At 39.0% G+C, this 26,615-nt stretch overlaps 1 protein-coding gene across 1 annotated transcript in view; it reads left to right on the plus strand.

Moving 5' to 3' along the window:
• The first annotated feature begins 5,078 nt into the window (after positions 1–5,078).
• LSm7 (U6 snRNA-associated Sm-like protein LSm7) overlaps positions 5,079–26,615 on the plus strand; it is a 92,810-nt gene continuing 71,273 nt past the window's right edge. The window contains exon 1 of the mRNA XM_067136750.2: positions 5,079–5,240. Within this exon, the coding sequence (XP_066992851.1) occupies positions 5,232–5,240 (9 nt within the window). The 5' untranslated portion in view covers positions 5,079–5,231. The remainder of the gene's footprint in view (positions 5,241–26,615) is intronic.

The raw sequence follows: 26,615 nt of genomic DNA on the forward strand, positions 1-26,615 counted from the left end.
ACGCTACTCATTCGTTTACACCAGTCCATTCGGTGTTCGGCTGTTGTGCAGTGCACACGTCTTTCTCCGGTCACTGGTGCAGCGGCTTTTTCACGTCTGTAGATAAGTAGAGTGTTTTATGTCTGTGTTTGTGTTTGTATACTAGTACTTCTTCTCTTGTGTTAGTTTCGGGGCTAGTATTGTGTCCTCACCTTTCGGAGTACTATGTCTATAGATAGTGGCGGTGGCCCTTTAGGAAGACCACCTGATATTGGCAATGATGCCATGCGTGAGAACTTACCCATGGACGCTAGTAATAGTGATACCCAACGAGACCGTTCTCAAGATACAATACGTGACATGGATCAGCGCCAGCACGTTCCTGTATCTACAAATTCTAACACTCATCTTGGCCCCTACATAGTATATGCAGAATCGACTGAATCTCAAAATAAAATAGGACATATTCACCCTATGACTCTGGGTCGGATTTTCTTTGAGAGGCAAATTGGTGAAGTCAAGGCCATCCATAGGAAGGGAAGAAATAGGATCCAAATTACTTTCATGTCTAGTAAGGCTGCAAACGCCTTTCTTTCTCATCCCATTCTTAAGGAAAAGAAATTGACAGCTTTTATTCCGTCCTCGAATATTCTTCGAGTAGGGGTAGTACGGGGAGTAGATACTACTATTTCCGAATCCGACATTCTCACCTATTTAGAATCGCCATATACTGTAGTGAAAGTACAACGTCTAAATAGACGATCATCCAAAGAGGAAAAAACTGAATATATCCCTACAGGTACTGTAAAGGTTGTATTTGAAAGTCAACAACTTCCGAAAAGTGTGTCCATTTTTAAGGTCATTTTAGAGGTTCAGGCCTTTATATTCTCTCCTTTATTATGCAAACGATGTCAGCGGTATGGACATACCGCTACTAATTGTCGTTCCAGGGAGCCGAGATGTGGAAAATGTTCCCTTAATCACTCTACCGAAGATTGCACTCACCACCTATTTAAATGCGCTAATTGTGCAGAAAATCATCCTGCGGGGGCTGAATGTTGTGAAATCCACAAACAACAGAAAGAAATCAAACGCATTATGAGTGTTGAAAACAAATCATATTTGGAAGTGAAAAACTATTTTGCCCCATTACAGTCTTTATCCAACCCCCTTCTGATGCCACAACATTTCCCTCCTTTACCCAATAGACCTTCCCAATCGGAAGAAACTCTCCCTCGAAAGCGTAAATTTACTATGGTGGTTAGTAACCCTCCCCGCCCACCCGTTAAACCAGGTTATGACAGGGCATCATATCTCAATTTGATAAGTAATCCGAAGACGGTTCCAGAACATTCTGGCACTCCAGTCGTGCGTTTGATACCTGCTACTCCTAACGAGCCTAACGAGTCAAGTCCCCACGGGCAACCTTCGGATTCCCACACACAACTATCAGCATCTCCCTCTGTCACGGCTTTACACTGTAATTCAAATGTTACTTCTACCGACATATGTCGCAACGTCTCTAAGAAATTTGAAGAGTTAATAGAAAACATGGGACAAAATGTCCAAGTGAAGCATCTGTTAAAGTCATTACAGGATGAGATTCTTCTTTTATTGGGACACTCCACTCCTTCCAAGTAAAACATATGGCTCTATTGCAATAGAATTGTAGGAGCATTCTACACTCATCCGACTCCGCCTAAATCATGTCTGTACGCCTACACATCTCTCTTGTCTTACTCTTCTTGAAAGTACCTTATGTCCATGTGGCCGAGCAGTCAGTACTGTAACTCCCATCTTTTTTCACTGTCAGACATATGAACATCACCGTCGCGAATTCATAGGTAAGCTTTTTCAAGCGGGTTACCAACTGCCGTTAAACGTTTCGTGTTTAGTGTTCTAACCGACTTTTCACGTTGTAGACTTAATCATCAATTTTTTAATTACATGTAACATCCATTTGTAACCTTTTCCTTTCCTCTAGGTACGGACTTGCACATACTAACCCTTATTTGTGGTCCAGTCTTGTTTGTTTGTAGTAAGACGTCGTGACAGACCACACAGACGTGAAGAATTAGAACCCTGTGCCCCAGTGTTTTTGTGTTCTGCCCTGATAATTTAGCCTATATATCCTTGGTATTTTCCTAAGTTTCATCATTACCTGCTGCAATTAGCTTCTTTACATAGCTAACCCTCCTCTTTCGTAGTGTACTACTTTCTTCTAATGTTGTCACCTCTCCCAGACATTAATTAACCCGCAAACCAGTGACTGGACGTAGCGTCTTACGACGATGTCCAACAACTAACCAAGAAGAAGAAGAAGTTTACACCAGTCCATGAAACTGTACAAAACCGTACGCAAACTGCTTGGAACAAACCTGCAATAGATATTCTTTGGGGGGTGAAGATTTTGCGCGCAGTGTTGCTAACTTATCTTTCCCCCCGCTAAATCAATTCTATTTTATACAAAGTTTAGCAGCAAAAGGACAATATTCGCGCTGTAACTCCCCCCTGCCCCCCAAGGCTAAATGTAGCTTTTTTCATCCAACGTGCCTCATGTGATGTGGCGCTGCCACTGATCTCTATACCTGGATGGCTGGTAGATTGGGTAGCAGTAAGCCGAATAGAAGATGACTGGCGTCGTAAGATGGCAGCGAGCGCATGGTGCAATAGATCACGAGGGGCGCGCTTGCTTTGTTTATGCTTAGTTCAGTAACGCCAGGCCTCTTGATTGTAGTTTCACGAGTGTTCTGTGCTGTGTTATTGCAAAGTAAATAGTAGTGTATTTTACGAATTTAGGTTCGTTGCCTTGTAGTATGCTTGTGAATTACAAGATTAAATTTAAATATGTATGTGTTTATCTGAAATATGAATGAAGAAACATTCTACGGGGTATTAACATACCGCAGTATTCAGCTTATGGATGTACAAACAAAACCGATCAGCAGAAGGAGAAATCATTTCATCGGGGAGTTTTAATAATAATGTTATTTGCTTTACGTCCCACTAACTACTTTTTTAAGGTCTTCGGAGACGCCGAGGTGCCGGAATTTAGTCCCGCATTAGTTCTTTTACGTGCCAGTAAATCTACCGACACGGGGCTGTCGTATTTGAGCACCTTCAAATACCACCGGACTGAGCCAGGATCGAACCTGCCAAGTTGGGGTTAGAAGGCTAGCGCCTTAACCGTCTGAGCCACTCAGCCCGGCTCGGGGAGTTTTATACTGTACATAAGAATCTTCCTAGGGTAGTGTTTTGAGTTTTAGGTTTATTGTATCTTATTTCGCATATTCCGGGAGCAAAATGGCAATTAATTTTTGTAGGTTTCCTTTCTCGAGACCCGAACATCTAAGATCATCGATTAGGAGTATCAGGCGGGAGAATTGGGAGCCTTCTAAAACAGCTGTTCTCTGCTCGGATCACTTAGAGGAAGACTGTTTTGATAGAAATGGACAAACTGTACACCTTAGAAGTGATGTACAGCCAACTGTTTTCAATTTTGCTGAACATTAACTGCAAGTAAAGATTTACTTATTTTTTTTATTTCTCATAATTAAACTGACGGTTTCGATGAAATAATTGACGTGACCTTATAGCAATCTTAGAAAATGAAGTCTGGAGGAATTCTAGACCTTATTTACATCAGTAATAATTATGGGTTTCAGACACTGGAGTGGTAGGAGAAGGGAAAGTGTGGTGGGTGTTTGGGGCTATTCCATTATACTATTCGTGGTATTTGGGACTCTTTTAACTGGTGTTACATATTTCTGATGATGACTATCAATATCGCTTTGCTAGCTGAATTTAATTAAAGAGGTCTGTAATAGTACATTAAGCTGCAGGTAATGTGATATATTGACTAGTTTTGAATATTTGCTGGTTTTATAAATGTGTACATTTGCTTCAATGATATTTTAATTTGATAATATGCGCGTTATTTCTTGGAAACAGGGAAGAGAAATTCATTATCAAGCACCGATTACGATATGTCGAATCTAGGCCTGTATATTGAGCTACGTTTATAGGTACATCATTTTAAGAATGCATAATTTCGTGGCATACATGTATACAATTTACATCAATGTTTCCAGAAACTGGTTTTCACTCGTATTGTGTTACCGATCGCTAATTGCATGTATTCAGCACCTAAGTTAATATTTGCCGGCCGTTATTATACACTCATTTTTATTGCTATCCCGGAGATTTACTGACGTCGGAATGACGTGTCAGTGATCCCAATGTCCTTATGCTTTGAGTGAACATGTCTCTATATTTTTAATTATTCCAATGCGCCATTAATTGCGACTTAAAATTGACTATATTATCATTGCTTCCCCATAAGGGGAGCTCGAGGTTGGGTAAGACAACATGGCGAACCGCGCGTTCAACCTGGCGTACTTTCTCCTGCAGCGGAGACCTGCCATCAGCGATCCATGTATAGAGATCAGTGGGCGCTGCAGTTACCCAATACCGCTGGTTCAGCGGGAGCATGGAATGTACTTTATGATGTAATATTATGACATCCATTCTCATACTTCAGTTTTACTATCATCCAATAACTAATCCAATCCACTAACATCACAAACTTCCTTACTTGATCAACTCTTGTTTTTTCCGCCCTTGATGGTATTAGGTAACGTCGGTAACGTGGCCTAGGGAGTCTTTCATTATCATGCCTTTCGTTGTCCTTATCTTTCTTTTGCATATATCTTCATTTTTCAAAGTTTCGATCTCCTTCCAATTTTCTCTCTCTCTCTGATTATTGTTATATATAGAGGATGATTGCCCGGTTGTAGTTCCTGTTAAAACAATAATTATACTAAGACTTCCACCTTTCAGGGAAAGCTCAGTCCATGCTGCCCGGTTATAGTAGTTTGCTAATTGAACAGAACAAAGAATATATATATATTTGGCTTTTTTTTCTCTAACTTTTTCTAGTTCTGATTTAGCTATTTGTAGCTTATATTTGATGATGATCTAGCTTATTAAGTGGAGCATGGGTTGGCGACATTGGTTGCGCGGCTGATCATTAATAATAATAAGAAGAAGAGATACGGTTGAAGTTGTGCGGGGTTTTGAGAGTTACTGAGTTGAGTATTGGAAGACTAATTATCAAAGAACTTTAGTTTGTTAGGTTACTCCTCAGTGCACCTCAGTGTAGATCCTTATCCTCTTTGGTGTAGATTATAAAAATTGGGAATTGATGTTGTTTGTTATACATTTTCTTTCGTGCATCTGTAGGAACTGTTGAAATGGCTGCTGTGAGTACAGTGGTAGTGTTTGTTTTGATGTATGAGTAAAAGTGGTTTTTAACATTTCTTCTAATGTTTCGTTTTAAGCAGAAGACTGGGATATACTTTTGGACGTCATGATAAGAATAAAGTGCTTCGATGTTGGTTGCCCCATGCCAGTCTTTACGTGACATGCTGTAATATTGTAGGTTAGAGACCCAATCTGTGAATGCGAAGTATTCAAAATAGATTGTCATGTTGCTTGTTTCGAATCAATGCCCTTTTATCTCGTTATAACATTGAACCCCTCCATTTTAGCAATAATGTTTATATTTCTTTGTAAAAATATAATTATGCTGGTTGCAACGACTTGAAATACATACATTTAATCGAATGGAACACACTGCAGTGGCATTACCAACGTCATGTACTCGCAAGACCGTGAGGGAGCCGTTCTGAGAAGCGGCTCGGCGTTGTTTGAGAATGCGCCGTTAGATCGCATTGTTTAGACCTGTTAAACCACGGGGTTTTAAGGCGGGGATACATATTTCATCACATTAAATTCATAGATATGACAGTTCTGTAAATAAGAGTACATTAACTTCATCTTTTAATAACGAACATTAAATACCTGTAAATACTCTTGCTGTGTGATGGGAAGCATAATTTTAGTAGTTTCCGATTTAGAAGCTTTGTCATGAAATTCTTCAGGATATCAGTGTCATTTTTAGCAAATCTTTCATGATTGTCAAGTATTGGTTTGAGGAACTTCATTACAATAATGTCAGGGAGTGGCTCCTGATTCCTCACATAGGCTTGGTTTATTCAACCACAGTTAACATTTAACTCTCTGTTAAAAATTTTAATATAACAGTGAACTTAACCAAATTAGCATTAAATTAACATTGGTTAAGACTAACAATCTGTTAACCTTTCAGTTAACTGCCCAGGTTCAAGCAGTTAAATTCTCTGTTAGCTCAAAATATAGCAGGTGCATTAGATGCAGAATTTCTGTATCTTGAATATTTAGAATATGGTAGGCCTATACAGAAAGGGTTACAAACGGAAGAGATGATTTTCATACAGTTGTTTCAGTTGCTTGATTGTACGTTGAGTAACGTCAGTATGAAAATTGAATTCACAACAAATTTTCTGCCATGCATCACTTTTAGCAGTGAGCATAGATCCATTAGTTTGCTTACTTTCTATAACAGTGTTCTCCCCAGAAATTTTTGCCAACCAGGTTCCAGGAATGAGCAGCTGGGCAGGAAATTCTACATAAAAAAATTAATATGATCAAATTTCAGTTTATTCCCTTCAGATCATTAACAATAATATCAGACAGGTAAACATTAACTGTAAAATTGAACTCGTTTAGTGTTATCACGAACAAGACGTAAGAGAGTGGTATTTTGAACTTCCCGTGTTCTGTTGCTTGTTCATCATCATGTAACACTGGGACTTAGCGCTCGGTTGCTGTAGAATGCCTTGCGGAACCTAGTGCCTGCATGCTAATCCAGACACTGCTCGCACTCAATACTACATGTTAGTCAACTCGGATGTAGGCCTCAATGGTATTAGAGCATTCAAGGCCTAGGGAGTCTTATTTTCACACCCCTTATAAGGGCTTCTGATAAGTTCACCTGTATACACCCCAGCATCAGTGGGTAGGGTCTGACACATCCCACTCTGATGAGTCTAGTGTCAGACCTAAGACGAAACGCTGGTTAATAGAGCAAATGTCTGAAAAGTCTTACATCTGATATGTTTTTGACATTTTTGTGGCCCTTGTCGTTCTTTAGCCGGTACCTTCATTTTCTGGTGTCGGGTCCCTTCCAGTTTTCCCCTCTGATTTGTGTTAATAGTCTCTTGCAATATACAGTAATGGTCAACCAGGCGAAGGTAAACATTAAGAAATGTTTATAGCTGAAGATGTTAAAAATTTGAACGAAACATGTCCTATGTTTTTAATAACTTAGCAATAAAATAAGGATGAGATCCTAATTTTATAATTGCTTTTAATGTGTTGAATAGGTGGAAATCATAGTTTTATTGTAGAGGATGGTTTCCTAGTTGTATTTCATCATAAAGCAATAATCACCAACTCTATCCATACTTTTCAGTTGTTCTTTGGAGAAAGTGTTCAGGGAATGGAGAAAAGCAGGTGCACCATCTCACTATTTACAACCAAAGATTAAATATTAAAATTGACAGTGTAACTTTTGCTGATGATGTGGCACTAATTGCCAAAAACATCCAGGATGCACAGAAACAACTTGCTATACTGCAAGAACAAGTACGAGAATTGGACTTCATACATCAAGTGGAAAAAAAATAAATTTATGATTCACTAGATGATGTACCCGTGCTTTGCTACGGAATTCTACATTGTATACAGAATTGTAGGTAGAGTACATATTGTGTGCAAGACTGTATTCAGTTGCATAGCTCTTGACGTTACCCTATAAATGCGACGGAGAAATCACCAAACGTCTTTTCTCATATGAAGAATGCGTTAGGGAATTTTCATTGTAATGGTAGGCCCGCTTGCCTACCATCAGTCACAGTCAGGTTGGGAAATTGCATTATAATGGCAGGCACTCACTCTCCACCTGCCTTTTTACATCGCCAGAAAGACTGTATTCGTGGTTTTCCCAACTGAAATGAACATACGTCATTACAATGACGTCAGTAGGAATGGCGCGAGTAAAAGCAATTGATTTCACGTAAAATACTTGATCAAATGAAAAACCACACTTTTTCTCACTTTTAACGAACATTACTTTGCTGCCGATCTAACAGTCCAAATTTCCAGAGCGGAATGACCAGGCCGCTGACAGCCATGATCCGTGAACACTTTTAGACTTTTTTCGGTGAGGGGATCGAATAGTGGAGAGTCTGAGGCCAAAAACGATGCCCTTTTACTAATCTGTTTTCTAGGAGTACCCGATGAGTCGAAAAATCTCAATTCACGACATTGGCGGCGGAGAAATCTATAGGAGTACCCGATGAGTCGAAAAATCTTAATTCACGACATTGGCGGCGGAAAAATCTATCTGATTGGAGGCAAATTTTTCATCCAAGCCAGGGGAGAAACCCCCTCTTCACTGCTAATTTTGAAAAAAATGAATGTAGAATTTACTAAACGTGAAGAGGAAGAAGCTCTTTTTAAGAAATGGCTCTTTTCAGGGTTGAATTTTGAGTTATTTAGTGAAATGTGATGCTATAATTTGGAATATGCCAAAATTGTAATTCTAGACCAGGTCATACTACTACTACTACTACTACTACTACTACTACTACTACTACTACTACTACTACTACTAAGTGTGCATCTGCCTTAAGAGTGCACACTGCTCATTCAAAACAGCGTGTCAGAGTAGGGATCGAATAGCTGGAATACTATAATGAACCAGTGAGTTACGTACCAGCTGTACGGTGTCAGAAAATGTATGAACCAGAGGAATGACATGCTAAAGAAGAAAGTTTTCTAACTCCCCAGCTATTTCTCTCCAATATTCAGTTGGGCTGTTATACTCGGTACGCATCAGTAATCCCATCTATCGGAGTTGAGCGGCAGCATAAGAGACAAAGAACTCGCCACAAACAATGGTCAATGTAATGTTATTGTTGATGAATGTTATGCGCTTTCAATATTGTAGGCCTTCACATTTAGTTTTCTTCCGACTCTGAAATACCACTCTTGTCATAGTCGGTACGATAAAATTGAATAAAATGTAAATGGTCGGAAATTGTATTCTCTATAACATTTGTTATGTAGTACTTTTCGATAGGACCAATAACATAGGTATTTAATAATTAAATTTTAGGTGCCTTCCCCTAAACTACAATTTCATACAGGGCGAATACAATTGTTTATAACAGACTGTAGTTTCTTATTCCCCGACTCTATATACCGACTTACATTCAATTCTGTTAACCCGTTTTCTCGTGGCTCGGCACTGATATGTACTTGGCAACAGAAATACAAATTCATGAATATCTGTGTTATCAAAGCCGGTACGGTAACAATGTATGACATAAATGATCGGAAATTTAATTCTATATAACTTTAGTTATGTAGTATTTATCAGTAGAACCACTAATAATATAAATATTTGAGAATTCAATTTTACGCCTTCCCCTAAACTACCATTTCACTCAGTGTGAGTAAAATGATTTATAGCTTAGATTGTAGTGGCTCACACCCCGACTTTAAATACTGATTTTCATTAAATTCTCTTGAGCTGTTTTCTTGTGGTGCGTGTACGTACATACATACAGATAGACAGACGGACAGAAATTATGGAAAAGTAAAAAGTGCATTTCCTTGTTACTGTGGACATGGGCGATACAGAAATACCATTCTTTTTAAATTCTAAGCAATGTACAGACAAAACTCTAATTTTATATGTATAGATTCGAATCCTGCAGAGCAGTAAATTAACGTTGGTACTAATAGAATCTCCGGAGTGAAGGAATTTAAATATCTAGGTGAATGGATTACAGAGATTGGTAATGAAAAGAATTCAGAAGATTGAAATTACCTTACAACTAACAAAAACTGTTTACAATAAAGAATGCCTCTCCTGAAACAGTAAGATTCAACATCACAAAACAGTGATTAAACCAGAAGCACTTTATGCTTCAGAAACTCAATCTGCAATAAAAAAGATTTAAGGAACAAAAATTTATGAGAAAAATCTCTAGGAGCAAGTGTTAAGAATGGAATTTGTTACCCTAATCCTAATTGTGAAATATATTGTGTTTCTAAAATCACACACAGATACAATGCAATTGCAACAAATCCGATTTACAGGGCAAGTAGAAAGAATGGTCTCTAGCAACGAATCCAATTCACTGGGCGTTTAGAAAGAATGGTCTCAACCAGACTTTCCCATAAAATTTACAAATTTTTTCAAAACAAGGCCACTAGACCAAAGTGGTACTAACTAATAGATAGAAACCTTATTGAACTAGGATCACCAAACTAGATAGGAATGAAATCAGAATTATAGTCCAAACATAGGGATTTGAGGAAGAACAGGAACCTACACAAGGTAAATGGTTGGAGGAATGGAAACTTGCACAGCCTTTAAGAATGAAAAACTACTGGGCAAGGAGGAGGGCCGAAGAAATGTTGCCCCCTCTAGGGACACCAGAACCTTGACATCGGTGTGGGGGCTTGTGTGCTTGTTGATCCCGAAGGCTGTGCCACCTCAGGGTTCCCCATGCTGGATTGGCCTTGGTGTATGGCCAGACTAACAAGGTGTTCCCGAGTTGCCTGTAAGGTGTCTGTGCTCTTTATTTTTCATAACTATTTCTACCCTTCTATTCTCACCTTCTTAAATTTCATTCCTCTTCCTGTCTAGCCACCTTCTCTGCCTCGGGTAGCATAGGTTAGTATGGAGGTTTTATCCTCCCCCAATCACAAGTTTCGGGTCGTGGCAAGGTGATGCATGGCCACTGGGAGAGTAGTTCTTAGCAGCCCACCCCAGTCACAAGTTTCAGGTCGTGGCGAGGTGATGCATGGCTACTGTGAGAGTAGTTCTTAGCGACCCCCCTCCAAATACCGGACGCCCTAGGAGTATGTAGCCTTGTCTTTGATACGCCAGGGCTCTGCCGAAGGTCGACCTTTTATATCCCAGGTATGCGTGGGACTATACAGGGTTTTTGAGTTTGGTTTTAATTCGTCGAAGGCTGCAGGCCTTAAAACTGCGTCTTTAAATTGTACCGCAAAGAAACGTAAACGTTTCAACCAAGCCGATGATTTGTTTAATAGGGAAACGTCTGAGGAAAATGTGCCTCGATTCCTGGTTGCCTCCAGAGTCAATGGACAGAGCTTCCTTCCAGAAAATCTGTTTCTAATTAGTAATGCTGTGGAGGATATTGTTGGTGGAGAGGTTGATTGGATGTGGATGCTGTGAGACGGCTCTGTACTTATCAAGACCACTACGGTTGTACAGAGTAAGAGGTTACTGGAAGCTACATTGTTCGGACCAGTACCAGTTAAGGTGGAAAAGCACAAGTCTCTGAACTCCTTTAAAGGAGCCATCTTTCACAGGGACTTAGTCAAAGCCTCTAGTTATGATCTCATCCGAAGCCTTACAAGTCGGAGAGTTTGCGACGTCACGAGGCTCAAGAGGCGTGTCAGAGCCAATCTTCACAACACAGGTGCTTTCATACCAACGAATTAAAGTTTCAATGTATGCGATGACAGTTCGACCTTATATTCCAGCACCTATGCGCTTTTACAACTGCCAATGGTCACACATCACCGCTCTGCCAAGGCTCAGCAAGTTATGTGGAAAAGGGGAACATACCAGTGTAGAATGCATACCACTACCCGTTTATGTAAACTGCACAGGAGAGCATGCCCCTCGATCCAAGAATTGTCGTACATTCAAGGAAGAAAAGAACGTCCAGGAGATTAAGACACTGGATAAACTATCTTATCCAGATGCCCGGAGAAAATTTAAATAAACGGCCCCTCCAGAATTCTCTGTCTCCTTTGCTGAGAAGGCAGCGAAAGTGCCGATAACACCAACAAGTTTTGTAGCAACCGCTGCTGAGAAACCATCAGTTAACAAGCAGACAGTTCCTCACAGCACCAATAACCAAGAAAAGAAAGAACATATCTCAACGAAACCATCGGTAAGCAAGTTATTGCCAATAAATACCTGGAAAGGGCACTTCCCAGGCACCTTTGCCTGGGAAGTCCTCTTCTACAAGTGCGGGGGGAATGACTTCCCCAAGTACGGCTAGAAAACCTTCTTCCAGCCTTCCTACCAAAGCACAGGTCAGAAAGGGAAGCCACAGTGCTCCCCTAAGAAGTTAGAGAAACAGTCTTCTCCAACCCCATCGGGGATCACTGCATCCCCGAAGAAGACCAGCAAACAATCTGCCAGTTCTCCTTCAAGGAAACAGCGGGGAAGAACGAGAGGCCCCGACAGTCACATGTTCGATACATTTCTAGAGAACTCGGTTCTCCCAGGAAGAAGGCCCACTGTTCAAAGTCAGAGAGCTCACCATCTACGAAGGGCTCAGTCTCCAAGTCACCACCTGCTGAGGACACAATGGAGACTGAACCATTATTACCGTATAATCCCGAATACCACCCGCACTTTCTTCCCCAAAATATTGGTTCTAAATCTTGGGTGCAGGTCGTATTCAAGCCGTTCATTCTAGTAAATATTTACTACGTTTACATGGAGTATTGAAATAGATTTGAGTACAGTTACTGTACTCAATATACCACATGTAAACGGGCATTCAGGTCTTATTGTGTTTTAGTTGCATTTTAGAAGACAAGATCGATTTTTTTCTCAATATGGTTACAGTGGCATGTAAACGCGAAATGTAAGGTAATGAAATGCGGTAAATGAAAGAATATGGGTAAATGTGAAAGCCGCTGCTGCGGATGTTCGATCTTCATTTGTTTCACAAGTCTTGCTGGCATTTTGGGTGCGCGAATAGCTGATCTCGCGGGATATCGTACTTTGCGAGAGTCGAGACTGTTGTTTGTGGAAGTATCCCTCGCTCACATTCGAGTTCCATATCTGACCCGTGAAAGTGCTGTCTCGATAGTAATCGATGGATTCAAAACGGTGTCTGCGGTCATTTACTGTGCGTGAGAAACTTAAAGTTGTAAGCGAAGCTGAAATATATGGAAATCATGCCGTTGGCAGAAAGTACGATATTGATGAATTGTGTATTCGTGATTTTCGGAAGAAGAAGTAAAATCTTCTAAAAAGTAATGGTGATCGCAGAGTGTTCCGCAGACGGAGTGCAGTGTTTCCGGAAATTGAAGAACGACTCCACAAATTTGTGACAGAGAAACATAAGTTAGGATATGGTTTTTCTAGTGAAATGTGTCAATTGAAAGCACTAGAGATTTCAAAAGAACTCAAAACCCAGGGTTTTACTGCAAGCCGCGGATGGATCCAAAACTTTTATCGGGGAAAGGGATTGTGCATTCAGAGACGGATGTCTATTTCACAACATTTCCCTGGGGCGTATGAAGAAAAATGAACGGCCTTTCAGTGTCACATTATTCATTTGAGGAAGCAAAATTCTTATTTGCTGCCGCAAATTGGGAATGCTGACCAGACACCTGTCTATTTTGAAATGCTGTTCGAAAATACAGTGGATACGAAGGGTTCTAAAAGAGTAACCATCAAAACAGGTGGTAATGAAAAGCAACGATGCACCGTAATGTGCGTATTAGCAGATGGAACCAAACTCCCTCCATATGTGGTTCTGAAAAGGAAGACACTTCCGAAAGGAAACTTGCCGTCCGATGTTATTGTTAGAACACGAGAGTCTGGCTGTATGGACAGTGCGTTAGTTGAGGACTGGGTGAAGTGCGTTTAGCAATGTTGCCCGGAAGCTTTGTTACAAAAACGAAACATGCTTGTGTTGGACAGTTACTGAGGACATACAACTGACGTCGTAAAAGTTATGAGGAAAGGAAAAACAAATCTTGCGATAATTCCCGGAGGACTCACTTCTATTCTACAGCCGTTGGATGTATGCATGAACCAGCCTTTCAAAACTGCAATGAAACAGTTGTACACCAAATGGATGTCTGACGGTGATCATATAATATCAATATAAATGGTCTGTTATTGGACATTATAAATTTTCCAGCTAACTCACTCCTGGTTGCCAGCGTTTCACCCCTGTGTGCTAAGTTGGGCTCATCAGTTGGTAAATAGCACACCCACCAAGACGCATGGCTAGTGCATACTGTGGAGGCCACTGCGCAGGCTACATGGAGCCACCGGCAGTGCCAATGCACTATGAGAGACTTTGTCTCATTACCAAAAATTGATGCCTGCCTGGCCATCAAATGATATAGGGAACCTGAAATATTTGTCCTGAATGACTAAATTATAATACCAATATAAATGGTCCATTATTGGACATTATAAATTTTTCAGCTAACTCATTCTAGTTACCAGCGTTTCGCTCCTGTGTGCTAAGCGATGGTGATCACACGTTAACACCAACCGGACGAGTGAAGAGGCCTGAAGTGGGTCTAATATGCAGCTGCATCAAGACCGCATGGGTGCGCATTCCCAATGATTTAGTGTCCAAAAGCTTTAAGAAATGTGGAATTTCAAATTCAGTGGACGGTAATGAGCACGATTAGTTGTGGAAAGATGTCAGTGACGAAAGTTCCTGTGGTGAAACTTCAGATGACGGTGAATTGTGAATGATCTGAGTATTGGACCGATTTTCATGATGATTTTATTGAAGCTGTTTGAATTTATATTTGTGGTATATTTGAAGAAAATTAAATAGGTGTGTAAGTTATTTGTTTTTTTATTTTATTTTCCGTATTTTGCCGTCTCAAATTTAGGGTGCAGGTCTTATTTTATGGCGGGTGGTATTCGGGATTATACGGTATTGTAGATGGTGACGATGACAAAATGGACACCGACAAAGACGGCAGAAATTGGCAGGTTGCTGACCGAAACAAGGAAAAGAAATTCTCCTAATTTGCCACTGCAATCGTTATCACTGTCGCCTACCTGACTTATGTCAATTGATATCTGTCTTTGCAGACTCCATAGCTGTCTACAGGAATCTCTTTTGAGACCTGGACATGACATGACTATGAGAGTATATAGTTTTTATTCTAAAGATGGCGCGGCTACTGGGGGCGTTTGTGCCACAGTTTACTCCAGCATCTTCAGCGACGAAGTTCCGCTCCATACTCAGCTAGATGTAGTTGTAGTTCGCACTCCGTTGCCAGTAATGACAACGGTGTACAGCGTGTACATTCCACCAGACTACAATATTGAAATGCATGCATGACAATCGCTCAGTTACCTCCTCCTTTCCCCATGCTGGGAGACGTGTATGCCCGTAACACACTTTGGGGTTCTCCGCCTTCCTGTGCTAGGGGGAGGATGCTGGTACAACTGATAAACCTGTTAGATCTTTGCGTACTTCATACAGGGGAACCGACACATTTCAGCAGCGCTCGTGGCACATTCTCACACCTGGATGTCATTTTGTACAGCCGTGCGCTAGTTCCGCTGCTACGGTGGCAAGTACACGATGATGTCTGTGATAGTAACCACTTACATGTGATAAATATCATTTTTGGTCCGTATTGATGATGTGTGATAGAAATAATAACAGTAAGTTATTTATTAGACCACCTAATCAATACAAAATTTAGTCTTGGATGAATTACATAAATTTGTAAACTAATAGTGGTACATGTTTCGCCTTCCCTGAAGGCATCATCAGCCATAGTCTTAACCTTAAATTAAAAATAAGCGTCTAAATAACATGTAATAATGAAATGAATTTTAAAATCTTGAGGAGATTTGAAGTAAAATAACATTAAAAATAAGAATGATGGTTTAAAAATACAATGTGATGAGATAATAGTGGAGGTATTAACAAAATTAACATTAGAAGGTTGCTAAAATAAGTGCAATGGATAAAAACAACAGATTGTTATACAACAAGTAGTAAGATTGCATAAAAATAAAGTTGATAGTCTGGCGGTTATAATTAGACGATGGCGAAAGATCGTATATAATCAAAGTAAAGAAGAGAGAATAAAAGTCAAAGGTTGGTCGAGAGATCCAAAGTTAATCATAATCTTGAAGATAAAAGACAAAAGTCGGGGGCATATGGTGAAGTTGTAGAACACGTCGAGGATATGAAGGTGTAGAACAGAAGTTCAAGAACAGTTTCAAATAGGATCTCTATGGACCATCTTAAATTTTGAAGTAATGCTCAATTGTTGTAAGTTGTTTGTAGATATCATACAGTAGTAGAAAATCATATAATAGTGGAATCTGTAAAAGGAAGCAAGAAACGTAGAGTTAATTGTGTGAAAAGATATTTGAAAATATTGAAGTAGAATCGTGTGCACTTACCATTTGACGGTGACAAAGATAGCTTGTAACGTTATGAGTTAAAAGTATTTTCAACATTAGACATCTTGCTATGTGTGTTACAGCTGAAGGTTTGTGTTGGAGGGGAATCTGTTTGCTTTGACGTAACTATTGGAGGGGGCGGCTATTGGTGGGAGGGAAGGAAGCGAGTGTATTACTGCGCGTGTTCTATCTGTGTAAGGCCATTGGAGGGAGCGATGTTACGGTGGGTGTGGCTATGGGTTTATTGGTTGTATTTGAATTAGAGGTACTAGCGGTGGGGGGAAGGGAGGGGGGTATATTAGCTGTACAGGAGGTGGGAACGCTAATTGATGTGAGGTTGAAGATTTTTAAGAATATGTTGGTGAGGGGAGTTGATTCTCGTAATAAAATAAGGATCTGTTCATACAAGGGGCTTTTTTTTTATCAATAGTGTCATTTAGGTTCTTATCTTTATTAAAATGTTGGTTGAGGAAAATAAATAAGTTTTCATATTCTGTCCTGAGTTTACTTTTATCAACTCTTTTTAGGATATGGAGGTCTTGTTCTCTTGCGGTGAATTTATGCCCTGTGTCCCTCATGTGGTTGGCCATTGCGGAGAATTTGTCGTGTCTTTGGGCATTGTAATGCTCGGCGTATCTGGTGGAGAAGCTGCGGCCAGTTTGGCCAACATAAGAAAAATTACAAGTAGAGCATTTCAATCTGTATATTCCTGATCCAGAGTAACTATTGTCTGTGATGTTAATAGAGTTGTGATTAAAGAATAAATTACGATTAGTGTTTTTTGTTGTGGAGGCTATTTTAATTTCGTGCTTCATTAATGAATTGGTTATCGGATAAATACTATGGTTAGTGAACGTGAATTTAGCGTATTTTGGTTTGACGGGTTTCGATGGAGTTAAATTTGTAGCTAGTTTCAGTTTGGTTTTAATAATGATTTTATCAATCATACTCGTGTTAAATCCATTGAATATAGCAATTTCCTTAATGAATAATAATTCTTTCTTTAAATTAATAGAGGACATAGGGATCTTTAATGCTCTATATATTAAACTGTGATAAGTGGCTTTTTTATGCGAGTTGGGATGTAAAGAATCATTTTTTATGGTTGTTGGAGAAAAGGTGGGTTTTCTGTATATTTGGAAGTCGAATTTGTTCAATTCTTGTGTGATTTTGATGTCTAAGAAATTCAAAGAGTTATTGAGCTCATCTTCTTTAGTGAATTTAATATTATTATGTAAGTTGTTGAGAAATGATAGTATGTTATTGCTGTTGTTGATTTGTTTATCAATGATAGCTATGGTATCAATATAGCGATGCCAAAGACCGAGTCCGTTGATGTTATTAATAATCTTACTATGTTCGAGATTATCTAAGTATATATCGGCTAGTATTCCAGATAACGGGTCTCCCATTGCTAGACCTTCTTGTTTGTAAATTTTCTTATTGAAGGTAAAATAGTTGTTGTCTAAAAACCTTCAGCTATAACACACGTAGCAAGAAGTCTAATGTTGCAAATACTTTTAACTCATAATTTACAAGCTATCTTTGTCACTGTCAAATGGTAAGTGCACATGATTCTACTTCAATATTTTCAAATATCTTTTCACACAATTAACTCTACGTTTCTTGCTTCCTTTTACAGATTTCACTATTATATGACTTTTCAACTACAGTATGATATCTACAAACTCACAACTTACAACAATTGAGCATTACTTCAAAATTTGAGATGGTCCATAGAGATCCTATTTGAAACTGTTCTTCAACTTCTATTCTACAACTTCATATCCTCGACGTGTTCTACAAATTCACCATATGCCCCCGACTTTTGTCTTTTATCTTCAAGATTATGATTAACTTCGGATCTCTCGACCAACCTTTGACTTTTATTCCCTCTTCTTTACTTTGATTATATACGATCTTTCGCCATCGTCTAATTATAACCGCCAGACTATCAACTTTATTTTTATGCAATCTTACTACTTGTTGTATAACAATCTGTTGTTTTTATCCATTGCACTTATTTTAGCAACCTTCTAATGTTAATTTTGTTAATACCTCCACTATTATCTCATCACATTGTATTTTTAAACCATCATTCTTATTTTTAATGTTATTTTACTTCAAATCTCCTCAAGATTTTAAAATTCATTTCATTATTACATGTTATTTAGATGCTTATTTTTAATTTAAGGTTAAGACTATGGCTGATGATGCCTTCAGGGAAGGCGAAACATGTACCAGTATTAGTTAACAAATTTATGTAATTCATCCAAGACTAGACTTTGTATTGATTAGGTGGTCTAATAAATAACTTACTGTTATTATTTCTATCAAATATCATCAATACGGACCAAAAATGATATTTATCACATGTAATGGCAATGCCAACCAGGCAATAGTAAAACCTAACAAGTACTTGAACCTGAAAAATAAAATAGGCAAGATTTCTAGAGATATCAAGTTTCTTAAAGATTGCTTGAAATTAGAGTTGGTACCTAAATTTCTCAAATCTTTACAAAGAAAAAGTCATCCCTATTCAAAATCTAATGCCACTCGGAAGAAAGTAAACAGCATGTGGTTGAAAAATTAAATTAAACTATTATACAAGAAGAAATCTCTACTAAATTTACAATTATATAGGACTCATTTGACGATCTCTCAAATATTACCCCCACTTGAATGGAGTTCATTTTTAAGGTACACTGACCTTAAACTATCTTACATATTAGACAAGAAACAGAAAACCCTAAAACATAAACTACTTTGTCTTCAAGAAAACAAATGTAAAACACCTCACCAAAATACAAACAACAAAGTGTCCCCTTCCCATTTGACTAACATTCCCACTACAATCAACCTATCTAATACAGCCTTCTCTAACCAAGAATTAAATCTATTAGATAAAGGCATCAAACATAATTGGCCTAATCACAAAAAAGCAGAAGACATCATCACTACCATCGCTGAAACCGAAACTTATATCGATAAACAAATCACGATTGATAAACAGAATGACGTATGTTATGAAGTAAAAAAGAAACTCCCAACTTTGGTTAATGAGATAACATCTAATAATAACCACAACGTCTCGAAACAAATTCTAAACCTGAAATCCAAAATCCATAACAACAACGTAGTAATTACAAAAGCAGATAAGGGCAACACCATAGTAATAATGAACAAACAAGATTACATCAATAAAACTGAAACCTTTTTTTCAGACAATACCTATACCTTAATTAACAAAGATCCAACAAACAAAATACAGCGTAACTTAAAGAACCTTCTTAAAAATTCTAACTTAATTTTAAATGATCGAGATTATCAGAAATTAACTGTAATGAACCCAAAATTACCGACAGTCAGATCACTGCCCAAAATTCATAAAAAGGATGTCCCCATTCGGCCTATAATTAATAGTATAAATAGTCCTACCTATAAAACTTCTCAATTCCTACACAAATTCCTGAAAAAACATTTCAAATCACAACTCCAACCCCATAAAGAACTCGATCGAACTTTGTAATTCCCTAAATATGTTCCGTCTACAACCAAACAACGTTTTATGTTCTTTTGACATCACCAACATGTATACTAATATCCCTATCAACAATACTATTAACATCATAAAAAACAATCTGTTAAAACATAGCACATTGAGTAAAATCGAAATTGATGAATGGTTAAAATTACTTAATTTCGTTTTAGACAACAACTATTTTACCTTCAATAAGAAAATTTACAAACAAGAAGGTCTAGCGATGGGAGACCCGTTATCTGGAATACTAGCCGATATATACTTAGATAATCTCGAACATAGTAAGATTATTAATAACATCAACGGACTCTGTCTTTGGCATTGCTATGTTGACGATACCATAGCTATCATTGATAAACAAATCAACAACAGCAATAACATACTATCATTTCTCAACAACTTAGATAATAATATTAAATTCACTAAAGAAGATGAGATCAATAACTCTTTGTACTTCTTAGACATCAAAATCACACGAGCATTGAACAAATTCGACTTCCAAATATACAGAAAACCCACCTTTTCTCCAACAACCATAAAAAATGATTCCTTACATCCCAACTCACATAAAAAAGCCACTTATCACAGTTTAATATATAGAGCATTAAAGATCCCTGTATCCTCTGTTAATTTAAAGAAAGAATTATTATTCATTAAGGAAATTGCGATAGTCAATGGATTTAACACGAGTATGATTGATAAAATCATTAATAAAACCAAACTGAAACTAGCTACAAATTTAACTCCATCGAAACCCGTCAAACCAAAATACGCTAAATTCACGTTCACTAACCATAGTATTTATCCAATAACCAATTCATTAATGAAGCACGAAATAAAAATAGCCTACACAACAAAAAACACTAATCGTAATTTATTCTTTAATCACAACTCTATTAACATCACAGACAATAGTTACTCTGGATCAGGAATATACAGATTGAAATGCTCTACTTGTAATTTTTCTTATGTTGGCCAAACTGGCCGCAGCTTCTCCACCAGATACGCCGAGCATTACAATGCCCAAAGACACGACAAATTCTCCGCAATGGCCAACCACATGAGGGACACAGGGCATAAATTCACCACAATAGAACAAGACCTCCATATCCTAAAAAGAGTCGATAAAAGTAAACTCATGACAGAATATGAAAACTTATTTATTTTCCTCAACCAACATTTTAATAAAGATAAGAACCTAAATGACACTATTGATAAAAAAAAAAGCCCCTTGTATGAACAGATCCTTATTTTATTACGAGAATCAACTCCCCTCACCAACATATTCTTAAAAATCTTCAACCTCACATCAATTAGCGTTCCCACCTCCTGTACAGCTAATATACCCCCCCTCCCTTCCCCCCACCGCTAGTACCTCTAATTCAAATACAACCAATAAACCCATAGCCACACCCACCGTAACATCGCTCCCTCCAATGGCCTTACACAGATAGAACACGCGCAGTAATACACTCTCTTCCTTCCCTCCCACCAATAGCAGCCCCCCTCCAATAGTTACGTCAAAGCAAACAGATCCCCCTCCAACACAAACCTTCAGCTGTAACACACGTAGCAAGATGTCTAATGTTGAAAATACTTTAACTCATAACGTTACAAGCTATCTTTGTCACCGTCAAATGGTAAGTGCACACGATTCCACTTCAATATTTTCAAATATCTTTTCACACAATTAACTCTACGTTTCTTGCTTCCTTTTACAGATTCCACTATTATATGACTTTTCAACTACTGTATGATATCTACAAACTCACAACTTACAACAATTGAGCATTACTTCAAAATTTGAGATGGTCCATAGAGATCCTATTTGAAACTGTTCTTCAACTTCTGTTCTACACCTTCATATCCTCGACGTATATGCCCACCATATGCCCCCGACTTTTGTCTTTTATCTTCAAGATTATGATTAACTTTGGATCTCTCGCCCAACCTTTGACTTTTATTCCCTCTTCTTTACTTTGATTATATACGATCTTTCGCCATCGTCTAATTATAACCGCCAGACTATCAACTTTATTTTTATGCAATTTTACTACTTGTTGTATAACAATCTGTTGTTTTTATCCATTGCACTTATTTTAGCAACCTTCTAATGTTAATTTTGTTAATACCTCCACTATTATCTCATCACATTGTTATTATTATTATTATTATTAATCGATACTTCAAATCTCCTCAAGATTTTAAAATTCATTTCATTATTACATGCTATTTAGACGCTTATTTTTAATTTAAGGTTAAGACTATGGCTGATGATGCCTTCAGGGAAGGCGAAACATGTACCACTATTAGTTAACAAATTTATGTAATTCATCCAAGTAAAAGTAAAGAAGAGGGAATAAAAGTCAAAGGTTGGGCGAGAGATCCAAAGTTAATCATAATGTTGAAGATAAAAGACAAAAGTCGGGGGCATATGGTGGGCATATACGTCGAGGATATGAAGGTGTAGAACAGAAGTTGAAGAACAGTTTCAAATAGGATCTCTATGGACCATCTCAAATTTTGAATCAAAGACAGTCTGAAGTACCCAAGCGCTGGTTACTTCGGTGTGCAAATTGGCCAAAATTTTCCAAACGCGCAATAATGGCCGATGATGTGCTGGAGTCTGTTGATGACCAAGTTTCTTTTATTACTACTGGAATTTTAGCTGCTGCAGGGGAAACGATTCTTTCCTTGTCCGGTATTCGTCGCCGGAAACAGGTCGCGCGGTCGATGGACGATATTGCAGCAGTCATGCGTGATCGTCGGAATCCTACGATGGTCAATCGTATCACATTTAAGCGTCTGCTCGCAAACGCCTATTTTTTTTTAAATTCGAGAATGTAAGAAAGTTATGTGGGAAAAGTGTGTGTCTTCCATGACGGCACATACTCCGTCATCACAAGTGTGGACAAGACTCCGCCGTATTGTCGGAGTACAGAATGTGCCCTCAGTCCCTGGTATCTCCATTAATGGAGATACTGTTACGATTCCTTCAGTCATTGCAGACCACATCGCGTCACATTTCGCAGATACGTCCAGCTCTGGGAGATACGACCCTGCATTTCTACCAATTAAGCGCGAAGCAGAGGCACACCATCTCTCTTTCACCTCTAGTGCTTGACATCCCTACAACATGCCTTACACGGAGTGGGAGTTGTGGAGTTCACTTGCGCTATGCAGAGACACGGCTCCTGGACCAGACAAAATCCATAATCAACTGCTTAAGCATTTGAGTGACATATGTCTCAAGGGTATCCTCACCCTTTTCAACAGAATATGAAGTGAGGGAGTGTTTCCATCTCAATGGCGTGAAGTAATTGTGATACCAGTTCCCAAGCCAGGTAAAGATCCAAAACTCCTGGATAGTATAGGCCAATATGCCTTACAAATGGCCTTTGTAAGCTATTTGAAAGTATGGTTAACCGGCATCTTGTGTGGGCCATGGAAAAGGAAGGTCTCTTGTCTAATTACCAGTCTTGTTTCCGCTCTCATCGATCTGCCACTGATCATCTGGTCAGACTGGAGAGCGCCATTCAGGAGGCCTTTCTCCGGAAGGAACACCTAGTTGCCGGTGTTTTTTCGCAGCTTCCCTTTATGTTCTACTTGACAAGTATATCCATCATACATTGCCTGTGCAAAACGGACTACCTTTTGTGGAATTCCAAACTTTTCCATAGCCTTTCACATTTTCCTCCGGTTGACAGAGTCAAAGGTCTTTTCAGAATCAATGAAAAATATATTCAGAGATGTCTGATACTTATTAAATTGTTCAATGATTAGCCTTAGTGTGTTAATCTGATGCACAGTAGACTGACATTCTCAGAAACCTGTCTGTTCTTGACGTGGTCTCCTGTCAACGGCTATGCTTATTCTGTTCAGTATGACTCTTGACATCACATCACTTTTCCTCCATATGAGAGCAACATTATTCCCCTCCAGTTATTCCAATCTGAGTGGTCACCCTTCTTCAGTTTCTTGATGAGGACATCCTTCTCCCATTCCTCAGGAAGATGTTCTTCGTTCCATGTTAGTGATAGAAGTGGCTCCATGATTTCCGCTGTTAAATCTGGATCTACCTTTAGGGCTTCTGGAATAATGTTATCTACACCTGGTGCATTGCCAGTCTTCATATGTTCCACTGCTTGTGCAATCTCTTGTTGTGTTGGTGGTTCTACCGAGATGTCTGGATCCTCCAAAATGGTTTCAACTTCTTCAGTTCTTGATTTCTCACCAAAATTATTGAGTACTTCCATGAAGTGATGTCTCCATCTTTCCAATTGTGTCTCAGATGTCAAGGCTACTCCGTTTGCATCTCTGACTGGTTTCTGCCCTGAAAAATTCCTCCTAGAAAGCTTTCTCGTAATGGCATATACTGGTTTGCTGTTGCCGACTCTTGCTGCTTCTTTTGCTTGTGTTGCCAGTTGGTCAGTAAACACTTGTTTATCTCTCCTCACTTTCTTCTTAACCTCCTTGTTGGCCTCCCTGTATTTTTCCATTACTACTGCTTTCTGGTTTCTTGTTCTCTGGAGTTGACGAGTGCCTTGCACTCTCTTTGCTTTTGGATTGATTCCTAAGTGTCATCCAATATCCATTCTTTTCTCCCTGGTTCTCTGTAGCCCACTATCTCTTCACATGTGTCATGAAAGAGTTTCTTGACTGTGTTCCATTTGGTATTTACCTCTTCATCTGGTTCGGTGAGGGCTTCAAACCTGTTCTTCAAATATATCTTAAATTCATTTTGCACCTCTAGTTTCCCAAATTTCCCGGAGTTGAAACGTTTCATTCGTACTGCTGCCTATTTTACTGGTGCTGCCACCGTCAGTCTAATATCAGCAATCATAAGGTGATGGTCGCTCCCTACATCTGCTCCATGTTTATCCCTCATATCCAGGAGTGAATGTCTCCATCTTTTACTTATTGCCAAGTGATCAGTTTTACATCATCCCTACAGGCAATCCCCTACTTCATGCCATTGCCCATCTCCCACGACGTGGACGAGGGGTTGGCATTGTGGAAGGCCACTGGAAATGAAATTACCAATAAACAAATTGAATTTTATATTGATTTATTAAGTCACATTGCTCAATTCGAAACAGCTCTCTTATTCACATGAACAGATACGTAATTTCTAGCTCTGATTCATTGTCCCATTGAAAAGTATTAATTTTGTGTACATCTGCCATATGGTTTACTCCTTTCAGTTGTTGTGTAATAACTCTGTATCTGTGGAGTCTTAATTTAAAATACTGCTTTAAGAGAAGTTTTTTCGTTGGTGTAATGGGTTTCCTCACTGAGTTCGGTAGCAGTAAATAAATTATTGTTACTCTAAGATCATCTTAATTTCTGCCAGTATAAGGCACAAATTCTTGTCACAGGTTTTCACTAAAGGACAAATACCTGACTAGACAGTGGGTGAATAACATGGAGAGACAAAGGGTATCACAAGCAGCAAAGTACTCTCTGTTCAGAACTTTTGAAGTGTGTCCAACCCTTGTATGTTTCTCTACGGAGTCGGATATTTAGTTAATGACAGGGGACTTTAGCTGCCGAAGGCATTACCGACAATTTAAAATTGCTCTTCTTATCCATATGTAATAGGGGAAGAAACAGAAATAATCCCAATGCAGAGCAATTCAGATCAGCATACAGAAAGTGTTTCCTGGGACATTACCCATCAACATGAAGTAGTGCTTGTCTTATCTATGGACTACGGTTCCTTCTGATGACGGCACCTCTGCTGATCATGATTGCTGTGCTACAAAATATTAGTCATGCACCAAGTACTCTGAAAATGGTGTTGAGTACATAACAGGAAATGTCATCCGTGAGTGAAGTGGGGAAGAAAATTAAATGCCACGACCACATGAAGCATTCCAAAGAGAAGAAAGATCTTATTGCCTAGAAAGATATAAAACATAGTCTCTTTATCCAACTCGTGATATGAAATTGTCATGCGGCTGGAAGTGTTCAGAAAAATGTCACTATCACAAAGATGTAACATAAACCATATGTTGTTCAGAAGGAGAATAAGAGGATAAACAGGACACGTGGATCATAAGAAAATATTTTTTACCCGAGTGTTCCTTTCTCGTGGGCTCAAAATTCCCTGAGTATTCATCTCAGCTGTATTCATATTTAATATAATTCATTGCTATAATATGAATGCGAATCAAGTATAAACGGGAATTGAATGTACCGTTGCTGTTAGTAATAATTATGAGTCGGGGCTTTGCCAGGATGTTGGTGGGGGGTGTCTGGAGAAGGGGTTTGTGCGTGCGAACGACGGTGGAGAGCTGGGCTGCTTCAGTTCGCCATGACTGAGCAAGAGGTGCACACGGCTGTTGTGCAATGCATCATTATTAAATTTCTCGCAAAAGAGAGCACCAAACCTTCTAAAGTTTTGAGACGGCTCCACGCATAGCTTGGGGAGGAAACTCTTTTGCAGACTCGTATGAGTGGGGTAAATAATTTATGGTAGGAAGAGTAGCTGTGGAAAGTGAACCTCCTGAAAGGAGACCGCAGACAAGCATCACTGCAGACAACATCATTAGCCTTCGTGACATTATTGGTGAAGGTTGGTGAATAAAAATTTTGCAAATTGTTTTAGCCATAGGAATAAGTTACGGAAATATTCAAATCATCATCTGAGATGACCTCCATTTCAGAAAATGGTCTGATAGGTGGGTTCCTCGTCGCTTCAACCAGGAACAAAAATACTTTACGCCAGGAAGTTTGTTAGAGACTCCTAAGTCGCTACGGGGAGGAAGGAGAGGATTTCTTGCATCATTTTGTGACTTGTGATGAAACTTGGGTGCACCATTACACCCCAGAGTCAGAGCAAGCAAGCAGGGAGTGAGAGCGAAGAGATAAAGCAGGTCCGGTCAAGGCCAAAACACGCCCATCTGCTGGAAAGGTGCTTGGAACTGTTTTCTGGGACTCCACAGGCGTTTTGTTTGT

This window comes from Anabrus simplex, chromosome 1, assembly GCF_040414725.1.
Source record: "Anabrus simplex isolate iqAnaSimp1 chromosome 1, ASM4041472v1, whole genome shotgun sequence".
Lineage (NCBI taxonomy): Eukaryota > Metazoa > Arthropoda > Insecta > Orthoptera > Tettigoniidae > Anabrus > Anabrus simplex.